Source organism: Pectinophora gossypiella, chromosome 18 (assembly GCF_024362695.1).
Source record: "Pectinophora gossypiella chromosome 18, ilPecGoss1.1, whole genome shotgun sequence".
Classification (NCBI taxonomy): Eukaryota; Metazoa; Arthropoda; class Insecta; order Lepidoptera; family Gelechiidae; genus Pectinophora; species Pectinophora gossypiella.
The window spans coordinates 14,895,100-14,914,414 of NC_065421.1; the positions used below are offsets into that span (position 1 = coordinate 14,895,100).

The 19,315-nt window shown below is 39.1% G+C and overlaps 3 protein-coding genes across 4 annotated transcripts; 1 reads left to right on the forward strand and 2 right to left on the reverse strand.

Moving 5' to 3' along the window:
- Window positions 1–3,252: 3,252 nt before the first annotated feature.
- On the forward strand, window positions 3,253–4,906 carry LOC126374899 (probable methyltransferase-like protein 15 homolog). The gene is made up of 3 exons (XM_050021674.1): window positions 3,253–3,416; window positions 3,509–3,747; window positions 3,819–4,906. Exons 1-3 carry the CDS (start codon window positions 3,346–3,348, stop codon window positions 4,847–4,849), a joined length of 1,341 nt encoding a protein of 446 aa, XP_049877631.1. The 5' UTR covers window positions 3,253–3,345; the 3' UTR covers window positions 4,850–4,906.
- A 51-nt stretch (window positions 4,907–4,957) lies between these two features.
- LOC126374885 (protein preli-like) lies at window positions 4,958–9,086 on the reverse strand. 2 transcript variants are annotated; one of them, XM_050021656.1, is made up of 6 exons: window positions 8,845–9,086; window positions 8,254–8,439; window positions 7,867–7,974; window positions 7,372–7,477; window positions 6,787–6,936; window positions 4,958–6,455 (listed from the first exon to the last, which is right to left on the reverse strand). In XM_050021656.1, the coding sequence occupies exons 2-6, from the start codon at window positions 8,343–8,345 to the stop codon at window positions 6,267–6,269; spliced, it is 645 nt and encodes a 214-aa protein (XP_049877613.1). In that variant the 5' UTR covers window positions 8,346–8,439; window positions 8,845–9,086; the 3' UTR covers window positions 4,958–6,266. The 2 variants fall into 2 exon arrangements, with proteins under 2 accessions (XP_049877613.1, XP_049877614.1); XM_050021657.1 differs by lacking the exon at window positions 8,845–9,086 and adding an exon at window positions 8,630–8,768.
- A 743-nt stretch (window positions 9,087–9,829) lies between these two features.
- LOC126374872 (protein phosphatase 1B) lies at window positions 9,830–19,315 on the reverse strand. Its single transcript, XM_050021639.1, has 4 exons — window positions 18,166–19,315; window positions 16,928–17,045; window positions 12,633–12,759; window positions 9,830–12,102 (listed from the first exon to the last, which is right to left on the reverse strand). Exons 1-4 carry the CDS (start codon window positions 18,976–18,978, stop codon window positions 11,994–11,996), a joined length of 1,167 nt encoding a protein of 388 aa, XP_049877596.1. The 5' UTR covers window positions 18,979–19,315; the 3' UTR covers window positions 9,830–11,993.

Consider the following 19,315-nt stretch of genomic DNA (forward strand, 5'->3'; position numbering starts at 1 on the left):
AGCGGGTAAGTCGGCAAGAAAAAATGTTGATTTTCGTGTACAAAGCCTCTCGCTCACGAGTGCAGTAAGAAATTGAGTGCGGATCTTGTGCCGTAAAGATATCAATGGTATAGACAAGAGTTTATGTTATCGCGCCTTTGTTCGATCGAGAGGAACCGAGAGGGCTTATGAATTACTTTTACACATAAAAGGTTTTGTCAATTCCAGCGCTAAGGTTTGTTAAGCGGAAGTTACTGGTATCTCAAATGAAAACAAATTTGTCGACCTTGGTGGTTTTTATCGGTAACATAAGCTCACGACTACATTGCCAATTGGGCTAGTCAGAGATCGTCTATCGCAAAATGAACTAAGTTTCAACTTCTACCGACACTTCGCCAAGCTTTACAATACAATACAATACAAATACACTTTATTGCACCAAAATAAAAAGAAATAATTACAAAAAGTCTCTTAACTAAGTACATGGCAAATGGCGGCCTTATCGCTTAAAGCGATTTCTTCCAGACAACCAAGCCAAGCCAAGCTTTGTCGACGATTAATATGAATCGGTAAAAATTTGTATTTAACGTCATATTATAAACGATCCGTGTATCGTGGGTCTGATTATTTTTTGTATTGTTACTGTGTGTGGCCATAATATGTCCTTTTATAATAAATAATTTCTTTCTTTGTTTTGTGTACTTAAATATTATGTGTTTTAATTGCAATATAATCTGTATGAAATGTCTGTGGGCTTATATTTATACCTAACGGATAACAATAAACTTTGGCGACATTTAATGAGGATTTATACTGCTCAATATAATCTCCAAATAATAACATTTATAGTACTTACTTTACTTATTGAGGCCTGCACTTGGTGCCTCACTTGATGGTCCAGATTGACTTACAATAAGTTAATTTTATATAAAATTTAATCTACAATAACTTCAACATGGTTAAATTCCTCTATGATCTAGTTGTTATGATGTAGCGTTCAACTCACGCTCTGACCGTACCTAATGAGTTCGATTCCTGGAACACATTATGTGACTGTCCCTGGTTTGGTTAGTTGGAACATTGCAGGACCTTAATGTCGTCCGAAAGTAAAATGATTCCATGTTTCGTAAGGCACGTTAAACATCGTCACCATCAACTCAGACACAAGGGTTGAGGTAGTCAGTCATCAACCTACATACAACTGACACTAGAGAAGAACAAAATGTATACGCTGAGGTCCTAAGCGAGGTCCGCACGGTACATCACGTCCGCCGCAAGCCGTTATTGTAGTATTACGCGTTTATTTTTACAAGGGCGACCCAGTGTTATATCTATAGATATGAAATTATTAAATAAATAAGTATGCATGATCCGTATTAAAGCGCATGTAGGTAATGAATTTTAGTTAGCTTCCCGGCGTTCCGGCATGACGCGTCCCGCCCCGAAATAAGGGGATTAGAGCAAGTTAATTCGGAATAATTGGTATTAGGTGGATCCCTGCTTTTGTCCGCGGCTATTTTGATACCGCCGGCTTAGCAAGTTCACAACCGCTAAGATAAAGGGACACCACAAACAAGCAGCTTCCCACGTCGCGTCGCTCTATAGTTCTAAATGTAGGTTAAACTATGAAACAAAGACTAGGACATATAGTTATTGTGTAGGTACACAAATTATAACACTTCTGAACGCCACGCAATTTTTTATACATGTATAGACCTAATCCGGAACGGAAAACTTGAAAAATATTTGAATATAACACAGTTGGCTCGGCCATTATAGACGGCGATCAATACGCCTCACCATCACCGCTTATCGCGTTGGTCTGACTGAAAGTTCGGTGAGGTGTAGGTACTTAGTTCATCTTGCAATGGATGTACCTCTAACTACCTCAATTAGGATAACCTTATGTTAGGTATGGTAAAATGCCTTTAATCTATACCCGGCATATCCTTAACCGTTTTCTTTAATTTACATAATATAAAAAATATATTATATTTTTTTAATTTAATATACTTCAAATCAAATCAAATCAATGACATTTTTCTGATCCATGTTGCCTACTAACACTGACAAGGGCTCCCTTCATACAAAGACATCAACGAATTCATTGTTATTGTTCCATAATAATATTTTTTTGAACTTTGAACTACTAATCCGATTTTGATGGAAATTTATAGAAAAGACTTATTGTTTACAAATTAATAACCTCCTTCCTTTTGAAGTCGGTTAAGGTTACAGGGGAGGGGGCATACCTACACATTTTACCACTTTGAAAAAATCTCTCGCGCAAACTATTCAATTTAGAAAAAAAATATATTAAAAACCTCAATATCATTTTTGTAGACCTATCCATAGATACCGCACACATATGGGTTTGATGAAAAAAAATTGAGTTTCAGTGCTAAGTATGGGCAGCCCCCAAAATTTATTGTTTTTTTTTCCTATTTTTGTGTGAAAATATTAAATGCGGTTCACATAATAAATCTACTTACCAAGTTTCAACAGTATAGCTCTTATAGTTTCGAAAAAAGTTGCCGTGACATACGGACGGACAGACAGACATGAGGAATCCATAAGGGTTCCGTTTTTACCATTTGGCTACGGAACCCTAAAAAGTGCAACTTTCTTTTTTTTTTTTGTTTTGGTTTTCCCCGAAGGGTAAGGCAAAGGGAACTATGCCCATACAGCCATGTCTTACGTATTTTTTTTCTTGATGATTAATGGAATGATGAAAGGTGATGATGGTGAAACCTAAGCCCCCACCCTCGGAGTAGACTCCTACTCCGAACCCCAAACGAATTAACTCAAAAGTCCGCATAAACTTTTGAGTTATGAAGCGGCTTCCCAGCACGAAGCGAAAATAGGCAGATACACTTTGTTTATTGAATACTCCAATATAATAACACTCGCGAATGTCTTCCGACTAACTTAATGCGATCATTAACCACAAAACACCACTTCGTATTAATTATTTAGATTACTCAATGAAGAAAGCAACTGTCCCGTTCCCGTTTCCCGCCGAAAAGCCCAAGTGCAACTTTCATTGTTCATGTTTCTAAACGATTTTTTTCCTTTTGCCCATTTAAGGGACAGTCGAAGATCGTAAGATCATGCTGCCTAGTCTTTAGTACATCTAAACCAATCTAAACCGTCTCAGTTTAGTTGAGTTTATTCAATTTATCTATCTACGATCTAAATCTTTTAAACGAATTAAATCATTTCTCGATTTCCAAACGAAGAACGTAAAAGTCAAAGTGACATTGCAGTCAGTCATATTCAGTCAAATGATTGTAAAAAATAGGTAATTACTTTGTACCTTAAAAATATTAATGTATTTACATAAAATGATACATTAATCTTCTAGAGATGACTACTCAGTATAAAAAATTCATCAAATTGATTGCTAAATGGCCCTTAGATAACACTAAAGGTGACAGGTTAGTAAGTAATTTTAGGTTATAATTCTAAGTTACATTGTTACGCTCACATCTAAATCATAAGCTTTAATATACGTACGTTCTTTTCACAGAGACCTCGGAAAGTTTATAAGGGATCGAGTAAAAGTGGCTTTTGAGACTTCTGAGAGGCAAAATTTGGACTCGGAACTGTGCAATCGTCAATACACCGCGCTGAATAAAATAGCCGACAATCACTACAAAAATAAATACAAGAGGAGCAAGAACAGCACATCAACCGGCCTGAGCACTGAGGAGTGTAACCTTATCCTCTCCAATGAAGTGCTTGCTTATTTAAAGGAAGAAAACAAAGGTTTTTTTAGTAAGATATTTAAGAAAGATTCATAATGTTTCTACGACATGTAAAGCTGTTAAACCGGGCACTGCTCTCACGGACGCTGGCCACAGAGCCTATAGAATACAAAGACCATACTCCTGTAATGTTAAAAGAAGCAATAAAATACCTGAATCCCAAAGATGATGAACTTTACATTGACATGACATTTGGAGCCGGTGGACACTCAAGGAGATTACTGGAATCAGCTAATTGCAAACTCATCACCTTAGATAGAGATCCCACAGCTTTTGAGAAAGCTAAGAAACTTGCTGAACAATATCCTAACAGAGTGACACCTTTATTAGGCAGGTTCAGTGAACTGCCAGTACTTTTAAAGAAAATAGGAATTGCTCAAAGGTCTATAGATGGAATCTTGTTTGATTTTGGATGTTCTTCCATGCAGTTAGATAATAGTGAAAGAGGATTTTCTGTTAGTAAAAATGGTTACTTAGATATGAGAATGGATGCAGATCGGGATCCTAACCAAATCACAGCCAGAGAAGTATTAGCCACAGCCAATGAGCAAGAGTTGTACAAAATATTCAAAATATATGGGGAGGAGAAAAAGGCGGCAAAAATCGCACAAACAATTATACATGCCCGATATATGATTAAAAATATAGAAACCACTCATGAATTGGTAGATGTTGTTAACTCTTGTTGTCCAGATGAACTCAGGCTAGACAAACTACAAAGGCCACAGTCCAATGCCACCAAAGTATTTCAAGCATTAAGAATTTTTGTAAATAATGAGCTCAATGAAATGAACTATGGCATGGTTTTATCAAAGTATTACTTAAAAATAAATGGGAGACTTGTTACCATATGCTTCCACTCTTTGGAAGATACAATAGTTAAGCGTCATATAGCAGGGAATATAATCAATGAAGTAGCTAATCCTGTGCCATTGAAGTATTTGAGTCCAACATTAGTGCAGGATCAAGATACGATAGATCACTTCTTGGACACACCATGGAGAGCCATCAACAAGCACGTGGACGTGCCGTGTGACGAGGAGGTGGAGCGCAACCCTCGCAGCCGCAGCGCGCGCCTCCGAGCCGCCATCAAGATCAAGTAGCCATGAATATCTTTGTAATATAGTTTAGCTGCAAAATAAAGATAGTCAACATTCTGGGTTATGTCTTTGCTTATTTGTTACAGAGTTGGTCATAAAATGAAAGATATCTTGCAGTACTCATAGACTCATTTATTGATCTTCTTATTTGCGAAGTGGTAACTAATACTAATTTCTTCTTTTAAAGATGGGCGCAACACTAAGCTACTCTCACAGAAATATATTCACATTTAGGCGTAGATACTAAAATCAATCATACGTAAAACACCTAAAATGCAATAATGTTGTACATGTATAACACAACTAGGTATATTTCTGATATTACAGACTAGAATTACATCTATCATGACATGTATAAAGATATATGTTTCATTTGTGGCAAGGGAAAAATAAAGCCACAGAATGTAATTTGCTTGTGCTGGATTTAGTTAAAAATAATAATTAACATGTTCAAACATTTCATACAAATTATTATCTACTGTTTCATCATAAATTTCCATTATACTAACAAAATAAAATTATTATTCCACCAAAAAAAAGGTATATAAAGTTCAATGACAAATATATTATAATCTGAGAAATGCTGCGTTTATGGATTTTTATATTATTTCCTAATCAACTTGATAGGTTTCAGATTAAATTCATGTTTAAATCATGCTGAGCACACATTGCCACAAGAAAATATAAATATCTCCAAGTGCCCTAAACAATAAATAGATAAATAAACATTTCAGTCAGTTACAGTGAAGCAAAAAAAATGCTTTGAAAACTGTCAGAACAATGGAATTTGTTTCAAATCATTCAAAATAATTTTAGAAATTGTAAAATTAGAGCCTCTGTAGATTTTACACAATCGCCAATAGCTCTCACACTTCTTTATCTTCTTGTTTGCACATGCAAATATGTGCACAAATAATTGTTGATATAAATGGTTAAATCTGTAGAGGCTCTGCACATACATAGCTCCACAGTTGGAATGTGGTACAAGGTACGAGTAGTGTCGTGGCAGTGCAGTATAGCTAGCTAAGTCATGATAAGCATCGAAGATACATGATTGAAATATAAGAATATATAAAGAATGACCCGTTGTTCCTCATAAGGTTACTCAATTTAGTCTAAAAGAAGTAGTTTCGACCTGACATCTCACTAAACCTCGGCGTACTCGACTCGTCTCGAACACGTATAACGTCCATTATCACTCGTCACAGGCGGAATGTCGACGGACACTTCTCGGAAGTCCGCAGCGGAGGTAGACACGAGTTTCCTCGCCGTGATATAACGAGACAAGTTCGTCTTCGTTCGGAGAACGACGAGAAGAATCAGTCGACATTGGCAACTTAGACGAAGTATCGCTAGACGTGGGCGGGCTGGAGCGCGGCTAGCTGCGCGGCGTGGCGGGCGCGGCGGCGTCCCGGCCTGGTTACGTGCGCTGCACGGACGACAGCACGTTGTGCTTGGCGCGGTCGGTGGCGGCCGCCGCGGCCTCGCGCATCTCCTTCAGCGGGTGCCGCGCCGCCGCGCTGTGCACCGCGCCCAGCCCGCCCACGCCGCCCATCCCGCTCGTAGCGCGCGGGAACAGGTTTTGCAATACGTGGTTGAAACCGTTTACCTGAAAATAAATAACAACACATGTGAGCTCGAAACTTTCAAAATAGCCTACTATTTATATCTCGGTCACGGCTAGAAAAATAGTGCCAATGGATTGCACCCACCGAATTAAATGTTCTGTAAATCAATGACCCGCTTTAAGTCGTCATTTTCAAAGGCTGTACTGCAAATTAATCCAAATTAATCAAAATCCAAGTCATTGATACTCATAGACCAAAATAATAAGTAACAATCACCCTTGGAAAAACGTGGCCGTATTTTTTTTTACGTGGTTGTATTTAATGAGAACTCACTAACTTGAGTGAGACATGAATGGTGAAATTGAAACATACCATCTGCGAGCAGTTCTTGCGGAAGCGCTCGATGCCAAAGGCGCGGATGGCGCGCGAGAAGCCGAACACCTGCGAGTCGATCCAGGCCGAGCGGCGCGCCACCGTCTGCCCCGCGCCCGCCGCGCGATACTCCACGCGCTCCACTACGCTCTACAACGAACACCATTCCCACCATAACATATATACACGTACCTACATCGGTACCCAATTACAGTCCAACATTACCAAGAGGAAAATGTGTATATATCTAATAATAAATTATATGCAATGTAATATAGACGGATAAATTTGATACTTTTGTTTGGCTTCTAAATTCCTATTGTCTTATGTCTAGCCATAACAGAGGAAGACATATAGACAACTACACAGTCATGGTCATGATGACTTACGAAAAATATTGTTTACAAACAATTAAGCAAAATGGTAATCAGTTCAGTTTAAAATGTAGTCCTCTATCCTAACCATTGACAACTTATACATTACTTTCATTGGAGCCAACATTACTTAAGTAGATCAATTGCTTCCCTGCTAAAGTTGGCTTCTAACTAGTAAGATGAGTATTTCATAGGCTGGACATGATCTTACCATCACTTTTGTATAGCCCATATTTCTTGTGTATGTGACAAGCAGTTTCTTCTCTGGATCCACAATGCTCTCCTCAATTATCTTTACTGACTTTGAATTGAAAAACCTAAAAGAAATTGTGTGTGTTGGTTACTAAAAAGTTATTTTATATAAAAATATTAAAATCTAAACTTTGTTAACTCATGTTGGTTGTATCAATCATCATCAGGCTATTTTAGTACATTATCTCCTTGGAATCATGACGTAGCATGGAACTACATCAAAACATGATTATCAAGAACATTTATTATTATAATAATATATTGCAGCACCAAATAGGAGGTCCTGTTTTGATTGATGATTAGTTTAATTTATATGATGATTAAGCTAACTTTGGAATATTACAGGTAAAACATAATATGTTTATAAATAATATTAAATGACTCATTAAACTCATTATAAAAATATCCTAAACCTACCAAATAGTTTACACCTAATTTGATAGATTTCCCTCACCTTTCTCCCCACTTTGGTACCCTGTTGGTTTTGGTGAGGAGCCTCTTGGTATAGAGGCAGCCATCTTTCACCTGCCGGCTGTATGTGTCCTCGGATAACACATGTGTACTGCAATAATAAATTTGTAATGGTATAGGCTTTGTGTCATTAAGTAAAACTAATACATTTTGGATTCCTACTAAAAACTAAATGTTGAAATTTACAAGCAAAGAGTGGAAAAAACAGCATCAATAACTACATCAACATGTTAATAGTGGCATTGACCAAGCATTACCTTGACATGTAAAAAAGAAATCACTGAATCACATTTCATACATGCCAATTAAATGATTTGTTTTACACCATACTCTACAGGAATAAAATTCCACTAATTAAAAATATATTTACCTTTGTGGATTTGGATACCTCTTCCAGTATCCACAAGCCACTTGATCCCAGCTGTAATTGTATGTGGTTGTATTTTCAAAATATCTTGCCATTTTTTTCTTATTTAATTATTTTTATTTGGAATGGTTGTGAAGTGGAAGGCAGCAAACTCAGCACAACTTCATTCTTGTTCTACCCGCGACAAACCTGCCGACACCCGAAAACAACGCGATGTTAACTTGTAAATATCAAACATACAGATACGGTGACACTAAGCTGTATCAGATTACATAAACACGATACAAATAGGTCAAATGGTATAAAATACTGGTAATCAATAACTATTTGAGATTTGTAACTACAATGATACAAAGTCTTTGTGATGAGCGTCACGTACGCCGTACGACCGAAGGTTGTGCACAGAGGTAAACACCGCTCAATCAACGACAAATTAACTTGAGTCCAGGATGACCTCCGTTCGCCTGCGGAGCCCGCCCCGACTAACCTACAATCGGACTCCGATATTTTATATCATCCCAATAGATTAAAGGTAGATTCAATATCTAATCTTTGCCTAAATATTGTAATAAAATGATACATGTGTCCACTTACCTCCTCGTCGGTAAAATAATTAATTTGATAATGTTATTTTTGTTCCTGTTTCAATATTATAAATTAAACTATGTTTAGAGTTGTCAGAAACTTAAACCGTGCTTAATTCAAAGAAAGCAGCTGAGAAACACGTAATATCTTTCATTTTTTCGGTATTTTTGATAAATTTTGATAATGTGTTTGACAGACCAATAATTCCAGAGTCCACATTGGTTATTTGAATGAAGTGAAGTACCTAAGCACAGACTACTACGTATGGTATGAAGTAAACAACAAATGTGACATAGAAAAAACGAAACGCAACTCATACCGTACCGTCGTAACATGTCGTCATCATTATTATGTTACATAACGTTACCTACTAAATCACCACATGTTATATAAATTCATAGTAAAATTTTTCCTTTAGTCGTTCTCAACACGGAATTTCTTCTATTCTGTGGTTCTCAACGTCACAAACAAACACGGACTTCCGGCGGACCGACTGCATTTGATATCTTCACGCTGTCGTCTCGTCTGGGTTAGACAGTTGTGGAATTTAGGCCACGACATGTCTAATAAGTATTTTATGATTTTGTTTTAATTTCAACCACCACCCCGATGATATAAAGCTAATGTAATCACTACGTTTTGCAATGAGAAAGAAATCATGTAATCCTCATTTATCGTAATAGTTATCCTATCAAGGCAGTTACTTAGCTTCTGTGCAGACTAGCAGTGAATTAAAAAAAAGAACGCGTTCAGCTGCTATCTTACCGTTCAAGTCGCAAAAACTGACAGGATTGCCCTTTCTAACTTGAAGGAATCATAATAAATTAAGCCCATATTATAGGCACGACGGACTGATCACATACTATCACCAACGGGTTGTTCATCATCATATCTGTCATAGGACTTCGTACCTAAATTGGCTGCAAGTTGTCTAATGATCACTTGTGAGTTGTGGTTGTTAAAGTAGGAACGGGTTAAACAAATAAAAGAGACATTTGTAAAGGTACAGGTATTTATTTATTGTTCAAGCGTCTACTAGATAATAACGAGACACACTCCGTAAGACAACGTAGACTTTCGTCAGAAAGCGAAATTATAATAATAATAAAATACAACCATACGTTAAATTTACATTTTTCTCCTCCGGTGGATATAAAAATACTCCATTTCAAAACCCACTGCCAGAAATATTTGGTCTAATTAACTCACGAAAGGATAAAAACAAACATTATTCAATTAAAAAATAACCTAAAATAGCACTAGAAGTAACCAGAAATAACGCAACGGTGCAAAGAATCGTCACTAAATGTATTACATATCAAGAAAATAACAATAAATAGTAATTGTCCATGACAATGGGCTGACGAAGAGAGGGTTTTTTCGAGATACAACATTTGATTGGTGCAAAAACTGATCCTCAATTTATGTTTTCTATCAAGTTGCGAGAGTGGGTCCAAGAGTCGTTCAGTTCTTGCAACCGATCGTGAGACGCGCGATACAGCACCGGTGACGGTGTTGCACGCGGCGGCTTAACTACAGAATAAGACAATTTATTGAATACATAGCAAGTGCTGAGAAAGTCATCTGTTTTGTTTTAAAAATCGACAAGTACATATTTGTTCAGTATAATCTATTTTACATTAGTGAGTTGAATATTAGTTTGGTCTCGTCAGAGCAGCGGGCGGCCGTCGGCCCCGCGCCTCTTGCGGCGCTCAGAGCCAGCCAGCCCGCAACTATGCGCGTGCCAAACTACACCTACATAAAGTAATACACTCTAATTCGCTCGAACAGGTACAAAATATCTCATTTTATTCTTTTATTTACAAGAGGAAAAGAAATAAACTCTTTGTCATTTAAAAAGATAGCTATTACTTCTTTTCAATTTGGTAACAATAGTGTGTACGAGTATATTTGTTGTCAGACTACTCGATACGTTTGTACGGTCGTGTGAACTAGCCGCTGACAGGCAGCCATCGTGAGTGCCAATTAACATAGATTATGTTCTAAGTACGAAGCGATTACATTCCAAATTATTAAGAACTTCGGAAATATAAACCGAGGGATAATGCGTAAGTTAAATTTAGAAGCGCCAATTATATCTAAATGTAATAACAAACCCGAAAATGAAGTACATACAACTCTGTCCGGAAACAACTAATAATAAAAACCCCATAAAATTCCAAATCCCAATTAAGAAATATTTACGCTACATTAAATCAATATGATAATAGATGACTAACGTTTTGGACAATGACTATGTAGGTGAAATATAGAAAATATGTACAAAAAGGAACTAGGCATGTTGTAAAATGAGAACTCTATAAATACTTTAGGCTTTGAATCGATATCAATCAGAAGTGATCCGATTATAATCAGAAACCAAGAATATTACTCGACAAATATTGCAGAAACCATGAACCACTGCGACTGGCCACACCGACTCGTCGGCAGTGGCACGGAGGCGGCACTAACAAGCCGCTCTGCCGGTGAACTATGTCGAGACAACATTTTGTATTTTATTTATATAATATATATTTTATTCGAATCTCTATATTACACATCTAATATTATGACATTTATGAATGGCCAATAATGTAACACGAAAAATATCTATGAAATAAATGTACTGCGGCGGAAAACCTGGTGTAATGCTGCTATACAAATGTGAGCTACATGCGTGCGGGTTGCCGCGAACCGCTGCGGATTGCGGCGGGTTGCCGCCGACTACGACGGGTTGCCGCGAACCGCTGCGGACCGCCGCAGGTTGCCGCCGACTGCGGCGCCGCCCGGACAGGACACAGTACAGTACTTCAGTCCATACAAGCGGGATTTTATACAAAGCCGTTTAAAAGTCCAGCCGCCGCAGCCAGGCGCCGCAGCCGCGGTGCGTCGACGCGCGGTATTTTATTTACAAAAATATCTCTTCAGTTTCACCCGGCGGGCGACGGAGCCGCGATTCGATTCCATTTGTACTACGAATAAGTATTCCACTAAGCGGAACGAACGCGCCCTGCCCCCAGTACGGGCGACCCGTCGACGCTATTGACAGTGGAGATGGTTCCGCTCACGGGAAGTGTGGGGAGGGACATAGGAAATGGAAGTCTAACAGCGATATTACGAACATGGACTACTGCCGCGGTACATCTCGCGGGGGGCGCCTAGTTGGTCTGGAAGGCCTCGGCCAGCTCGGCCTGGCAGTCGAACGTGTCGGAGCTGTCCGCATGCTCCGGGTAGAACTCCCTGTAGATCTTGTCCAGCAGCGCTTGCCTGTAACCAGAGGGGCTTCATCACACTAACGCCATTATACCAGGACAAAAACATAAACAAGCGGCAAAGAAAGAGGGTAGACAGATATGTCTGCCCGTAGAAAATTATGGATCTACCTACTCCACTCCAATCTCATCAGTCATCCCGTGATCATGGCACTTGCAACAGTGTCGAAATATCGGGAGTCTCATATCCCCATTTAAACGCGGTAAGAACCCGTTATTATGTGTTTTAATTATTATACCAGGATTTCAAATACATCGAACATCTATATAAATTACTTTGATAGCCAATGTATTAATTAGAATGTAGAATGAGAGTCAAGTGTCATACATAACTGTCATAAGTGGCAGCTCTTTTAATCAGCCTTTAGTTAAGCGTAACATAAACAGCTTATATATGTTTCACTGCTGGGCACAGGCCTCCCCTCATTCAACCGCAGGTTACGGAGCATACTTCTCCACGCGTATTCAAGGACAATGTCCTGCACCAGCTGCTTGAAACAAACATAATAAAAGAAGAGCACTGACTTGGCGGCGAGCCCCCCGCCGGGCGGCAGGCCGGGGATGTTCTCCTGCAGCAGCTGCTTCAGCACCAACGAGAAGTGGCACGACGTGTCTTCGCGCTCCTCGCTGTCCGCGCTCTTCTGGATCAAAGCTGGGAACAACAACATACACTTGTTAATCAATTTATTTTCATCTGGCTGGATTGAAATTTGAACCCGCAGCCCTCGTCAAAAGAGGCCGAGGACCCGATGGTGTAATAGCTAACAAGTTAGCGACTTAAGCTGCGGGGCCATCCAAGTTACATTTCTTTCGATCAAATTTTCTCCTTAAAATGATAAAATACGGAGCGGAGCTTTTCTGACCACGGTATACACAAGGTATATATTTTTTTTTTTGTTAAACGAAGCGATGGGACCATAGTCTCTTCACTGCTTATGGAGTATGAGTCTGTCTAGAGGTCATCTAATACTAAGAACCATGGAGAGATATTAGTCATCAGTTATTCAGAAATAAGATGATGGCAGGTTGTTACCAATCAATACCTCATCTCGAGGTAAATACACTGACGATTAATAGTACAACCAATTGTTAAGAAAATCTTTATAGAATCAACTTTGTGCCTCTCCACATGAAATCTCTATTATACTAAAGTTGACTGGAAGAGATCCCTTTCTTTCTTTCTCTTTCAGAGAGAAACCTACCGTTTGTTACATGTCTATCGTTATTTTAGTTCAATTATGTGATAATGATAAAGTATCTATTTTTAATCGGTGTTTTTTTTATAAGTATGGTAGTAGGTGAGGTCTCTGAGTGACCTCTAGTGCCCAAATGTAGCAGACAATGGCAGCCGAGGTTGCCCACCGAAGCAGTGTACGGCGGCCTACAGCGCAGCGGGGATATCGCCGCGGAGTGGGGCTTATTTTTAGATTGCGTCATGCGTTCAGCGCTCAGCATAAACAGAGGGTGACTGGGCACGAGGCGTGCTCACGCAACGAGCGCCGAGCCACGAGCAGCGAGCCGGGAAAACGTAGACAAGCCTTTATGTAACACTTATACGAAGATTTCTTGAATCGTAATCATATCTATGATTACTATGACGTAATATTGTAAGATGCAAGTAAGTGCCTATCAAACGGGAAAGTTTTATAAGACTTCACTTTTCCGAAATTTGAGGATCGAAAATGACGAAGCCGGTGGGACGAACCAGTTGGTTTATCACTCTACGAGAATTAAAGGTATCTCGTTGTAATGCCACATATAATATAATGTTTAAGATTAGTTGCCACATCCGACATTTCTGTCGATAGTCGTATCAGCATATCTGACTCACCTGGTAGAAAGAAACGAAACGAAAACGCGACCGCATATCAAGAGTCAGATTTGAAGACCTTTACAATGGTGGCCTTGACCCGCGAGCCACATTCAAGGCCAGGTATGGCGGCAACGGTTTCTACCCACCGACATCATCGTTTTAGAGAACTTCTTAATAAGATATTAGAGATAATGTTTCTCAACATAAATAATATGCTTAACGTTATGTGGTGCCCGATACGTGTCAGTGGTTACGTAGTCATCGAAAATTGCCATAAACTATTATTGATTTGACAGTCGATAAGACTAGTAGTAATTTGTACGTAATACAAGTGTTTCCTTCAAGATTAATGAACGTCCCACAAAGCTACACAGAAAGCAGCGCTGTCGGTTTCTCACAGGTGTCAGATGCACGTGTCATAGCGAGGCATAGTAACACGATGCACAAGTCATGCACATATCACATTATGAGGATCGATACCAACGGGATTACATGCGTCAGGCTTCACTTCTTATATTAGGCCTCCTTGGTGTCCGCGGGCACTACCGCCGCGGCGCGACGCACAACCACACGTTCATTGCTTTAACCCTTTGAAATCAACGCATTTCATCAACCAACCGCCAGCAACCAAAATGCTCAGGGCCAGGACTAAAGCAATGAAACATGTTTGACAGTTTTCAAAACGATTTAATAATATTAAACGAATTAACAATCTTCGAGACAGGTACAAAATTAGTCACATTTTTAGTATGTTAGTAAAAAATTTAAAAGCTAATTTAGATAGAGAATTCATAAAAGTTTTTTTGTTACGTCAAATTACATTATCACAAGATTAGTTCGTTAGTATAAAGTCGCTCGATTACATACAGGGACACTGATTACGTATTACAAGACTTTTATCTCTGTCGATGTAGGGAGGGCTGTTCTTGTTACGTTATATAAGTAGGTACAGCAGAGAACTTTTAGCAGGGATTCCCCTACAACAGTTACTCGATCAAAAAGATGTATAATAATAGGTATTACGTCGTGTAAGACATCAGTTAGAGGTATCTACGTGGATAGACGTCGTACGGGTATTGGTCAAAGCCATCGATACAATTCGCGCCGCGCGCAGATGTTATTATGAAACACCCCTCCCTACTTTCATCTGTCATATTATAGATACTATAAATTTTGAAGACTTCAAAGTTGTTACGCTAAATAGGTATATTATATACGAATAAATTAGGCTTCTAGATCACAGTGGCGTCGCCTAAATATCATCAGATCAGATGTCATTTAATATAATATTAATTAGTGTGACATAATAGTATGTATTTCAAATACAACAACAAAAGTTCAACATAATTGAATAACAACATACAACCACACGTTCAACTGGGTCGGAAATAAATTACTTACAATAAAGTTTGGAATATTTTAAAAGTTACTACCTAATCATATGGCATTGCACTGAAGGGGTCGACTATGTAGATATTTCTAAAATAATATCATAGGAATAAATATGTATAGTATAAATAAATAATATTATACTTATTATGAAGAGAGCTGCATAGTAGTTGAATATTCAGGAAATATAAATAACATATAATATAAATACATTTAAACAATACCATTTGGTCCCTGCCAACCATACACCAGAGGCATAAGGAACAAAATGCTAGTCAGCAGTAAAACTAAAAGTATAATATACTATCAGCTACTTGTACTTGTGTTGATGGTACATCATACATCCTCTGAGGACAATACTACTAGACAAGTCATTCAATCTGGCGCACATGCATCTCTACTATGCAGTCATAGTTGGTTTTGTTTTTGGCAAGTAATGGGCAGTTTTGTAATATTTGTCAACAAAACATGGGTCTTATTTTAGTGGTGACATATCCCTGTGTCAGTTCATAGAACTCGATTTGTTAGTTCATTAGCTATGTGTTGTGTGTTTATTGCAGTCTAATCAGGCATATCATGCAGACATGCATGCATATACTCTTACACAACCGCAACATTTTTGTACTCTTAGTAAGTAGTATGTTCTTATAACACAAGTTCTTATAAATCCAATTATTATAGCTATGCTATAGAAAATTAGGTTCTAACTAAAATCAAGAAAAGTCATATATTGATTCGACATATCCTTGACAGTGTACTATAGCAACAAATGTAATAAATTCGAATTATGCTCTATTAAGCAGAGAAAATGTTATCTTAAAAGTCTATACTGGAAGAAAAGATTTTTAAATATAATATAAAAATTGCATAATATTGCTTTCATTTTCAAGACCTAATCTTATAATTTAGAATCAATAATAATTATTATTAATTTTAAGTACACTTTTAATATGTATAATATCAATTCCTCATTTAATGAGTTATTCAACAGAAAACAATATAACAAATGGAATAAAATCACACAGACTGCACATGACTGTGGTGATACTAAATCTACTGTAAGGTTTCACGCGTTTTTCACGATTTATGGCTGCTTAAAGAGTAACATTCTCAAGCTATTGCGCCTAAGAATTATAGCCCGAGGGCTATGCTTCCATGGATGAGGTGACCATTCAAGGAATCTTTGCTAAAGCGGTAGGAAATTTCTGGCACTAAGTCTTTGGAAGACATATCTAAAGAAATTGGGAAATTATACTTTAAGTGTCCCTAAATCTGTTGATGTGGTATCAACTCAAGGAGACGCGAAACACCTTCACACAAATAAAAAAATCAATAAATCTGGATAAACTTCAGGTCATCTATTGGACAACCTGGGATCGCAGAGCGATAATGAACGCTCTTTAGAGGATACCTTAACCCCTAGCATCGTTAGAGACAGCACGACTAGATGCAGCTAAGTGTTGGCGAGAGCGCGTGTGCGCCGGCGTGGGTGTGTGGGAAGTGTGTGGTGTGTGTGGGGTGCGTGGTGTGCGTGAGGCGTGTGAGGTGTGGTGTGAATGTGTGGAACGCGTGTGTCGTGTCTTGTGCGCGCAGGCATGCAGTAACGAGTGATAGCAACCTGTGAGCCGCTGGCGCAGCGTCTCGTCCAGCTCGCGGTCGGCGCGGATGGCCTCCGGGTCTGGCTTCGGCGCCGACGGGAACACCACCAGCACGATGCTCATGTTATCTTTGCTGCCCTGTAAACACATATTTAGTAAAAGAAATATAATATTATAATAATGCTGACCCAAACTTTTTACTTGGTTGGTTAACCAAGTAATGGTGAACCATGGATAATTTGAATAATACAATTTAATTTTTGATTTGTTTTTTTTTTTGTAAGATCTTAATTTAGTCATTGGACTTGAATAAATCCAAGGTTACATTGAAATCAAGGAATAATTCAAGGTTATAATATATTTTTATGATAATTAAATAATTACTATCTGTCAATTTGTCGACTTCCAGGCAAATATTCATCAATCACCAATCAGTGTTTTGTCTCTTTTTATAGACCCTTATTAGCTTTACAAATTACCTATTTACGCCAATAGTCATTTATTGGTATCCAAGAGAAGTAATAATTATTTAGATTAGAATGCCTGATTCATTGAAATGAAAATGATGTAGAACCAAAAAATACATTGACCTTTGCCATTGCCAACATCATCTTATCACTAATATAATTTTATGTTTGATTAAATATTAGCATTGGATTAATTAACATAAATAAACAAACTAATTAACAACTATATTTCCAATTGGGCTAGATGGAGGTACATCCACCGCAAGATGAACAGAGTACTAAACAACTTGTGTTACAGTGAGCAGATCTGTACTCTACACACATACACTTTTAGGTTTGAGAGCCAAGTACCTAGTGAAATATTATTCATAAATGTAGCATAAATACAACTAAACTACAATAATAATAGGTACTAATATATGACTATACTAATAATTATAAGGTTATCTTTTCAGGTGATAAAGTAAATATCTCAATTCTGATAATAGCTAAAACATAATTTAAAAAAGAAATGAGGTGTGTTGCAGCTTATATCTGTAATGGATAAGGTACAAAGGTGATGATGAAATATGAAGGTCAAAGTTAAAAATATAATATTGCAATGCATTGATTATGTCATAGAGAAGTGTGTAATTAAATCCAACTAATTAGGTCATAGCTAATGTAGTGTTAGCAGTGAGCCATGTAATCATTGTTTAATTTGACTCATACAGTACACTGTAACTGCAGTAATCACAGCACTAGTGCTCATGGGTATAACAACAGGCGATAAGCAAGCTTGGATCACTTACTTTGTAGAGGCACGTGTCAATGACCTGGTTGGTGACAGTGGTCAGATCATCTGTGAGGCGTAGCAACGAGTGAATGTATGCACAGAGTGCCTCATTGCTCATGACGTCCCACACCCCATCACATGCCAGCACCAGGAACTCATCTTCAGCTTCGCAACGCTCGTGCACGAACACCTCGGGCTCCGGCGACACCAGCTGCTCGCACGGCCCACGGTCCATCACCTTCTTGTACTCGTAGTCGCCAAGCGCGCGCGACACGGCTAGGCTGCCGTTCACGCGCTGGATCATTACCGAGCCGCCGGCCTGCACGATGCGTGACTTCTCCGTCGGTAGCTCCGGCTTGTGGTCCTGCGTCGCGAATATCGGCGCGCCGTTCCGCGCAAGCACCGCTCGCGAATCTCCGCAGTTTGCAATGTAGATCTGCTTCGGCGACACGAACGCGCAGACGGCCGTCGAGCCCGACTTCTCTTCGCCGTTGGACAGCTCGGGCAGTTCCCGCATCTTCTTGTCCAGGTCGAGGAAACCGGCGCGAATCGCGTCGGCAATCGCTTCACGCCGGAACTCATCCGTTTGGAGGATACATTCAAGCAGGTTTTCGGCGCAGTGTGCCGAGACGCGCGCGCCCGCGTGTCCGTCAAATACAGCAAAGTATGACCAGTCCGATAGAGTGCCATTGAGCGTCAGCTGCGCGTGGTGCGCATCTTCCATTTCCACGCGCCAGCCTTGCATCGACGCCACGCCATAGCGAAGTCCATTCCCTTCCCCACTCTCGTTATACTTCTTAGTCTCCGGCTTGTTTAAAAAAGCCCCCATGTTGAGTCCTCCCTCTGGTTGCTCCTGCTAATCGTACATAGTTCCACCATCAGGCACTCGAGCAAACGTTTGCGATAACGTAAACGGGAAGCGAAACCATCACTTGCACGATACGATCTCGCGGATGGATCACGTCAGAAAGCAGGGGGGGTTTCAGTCCGCGCCAGGTGGGGTTCTGGCGCGTTCACTTGTATTTCGGCCGCTTCCACGTAATTACTAAAGCACGATGGTGTTGCGTCGATCTTGATGACAAATCGTGCTCAATAGGGAATCGTAAAACGAAAAAGCAACTCAAAAGAATGAATGGCGGACATAAATAGTAATTGTCTATGGTTTA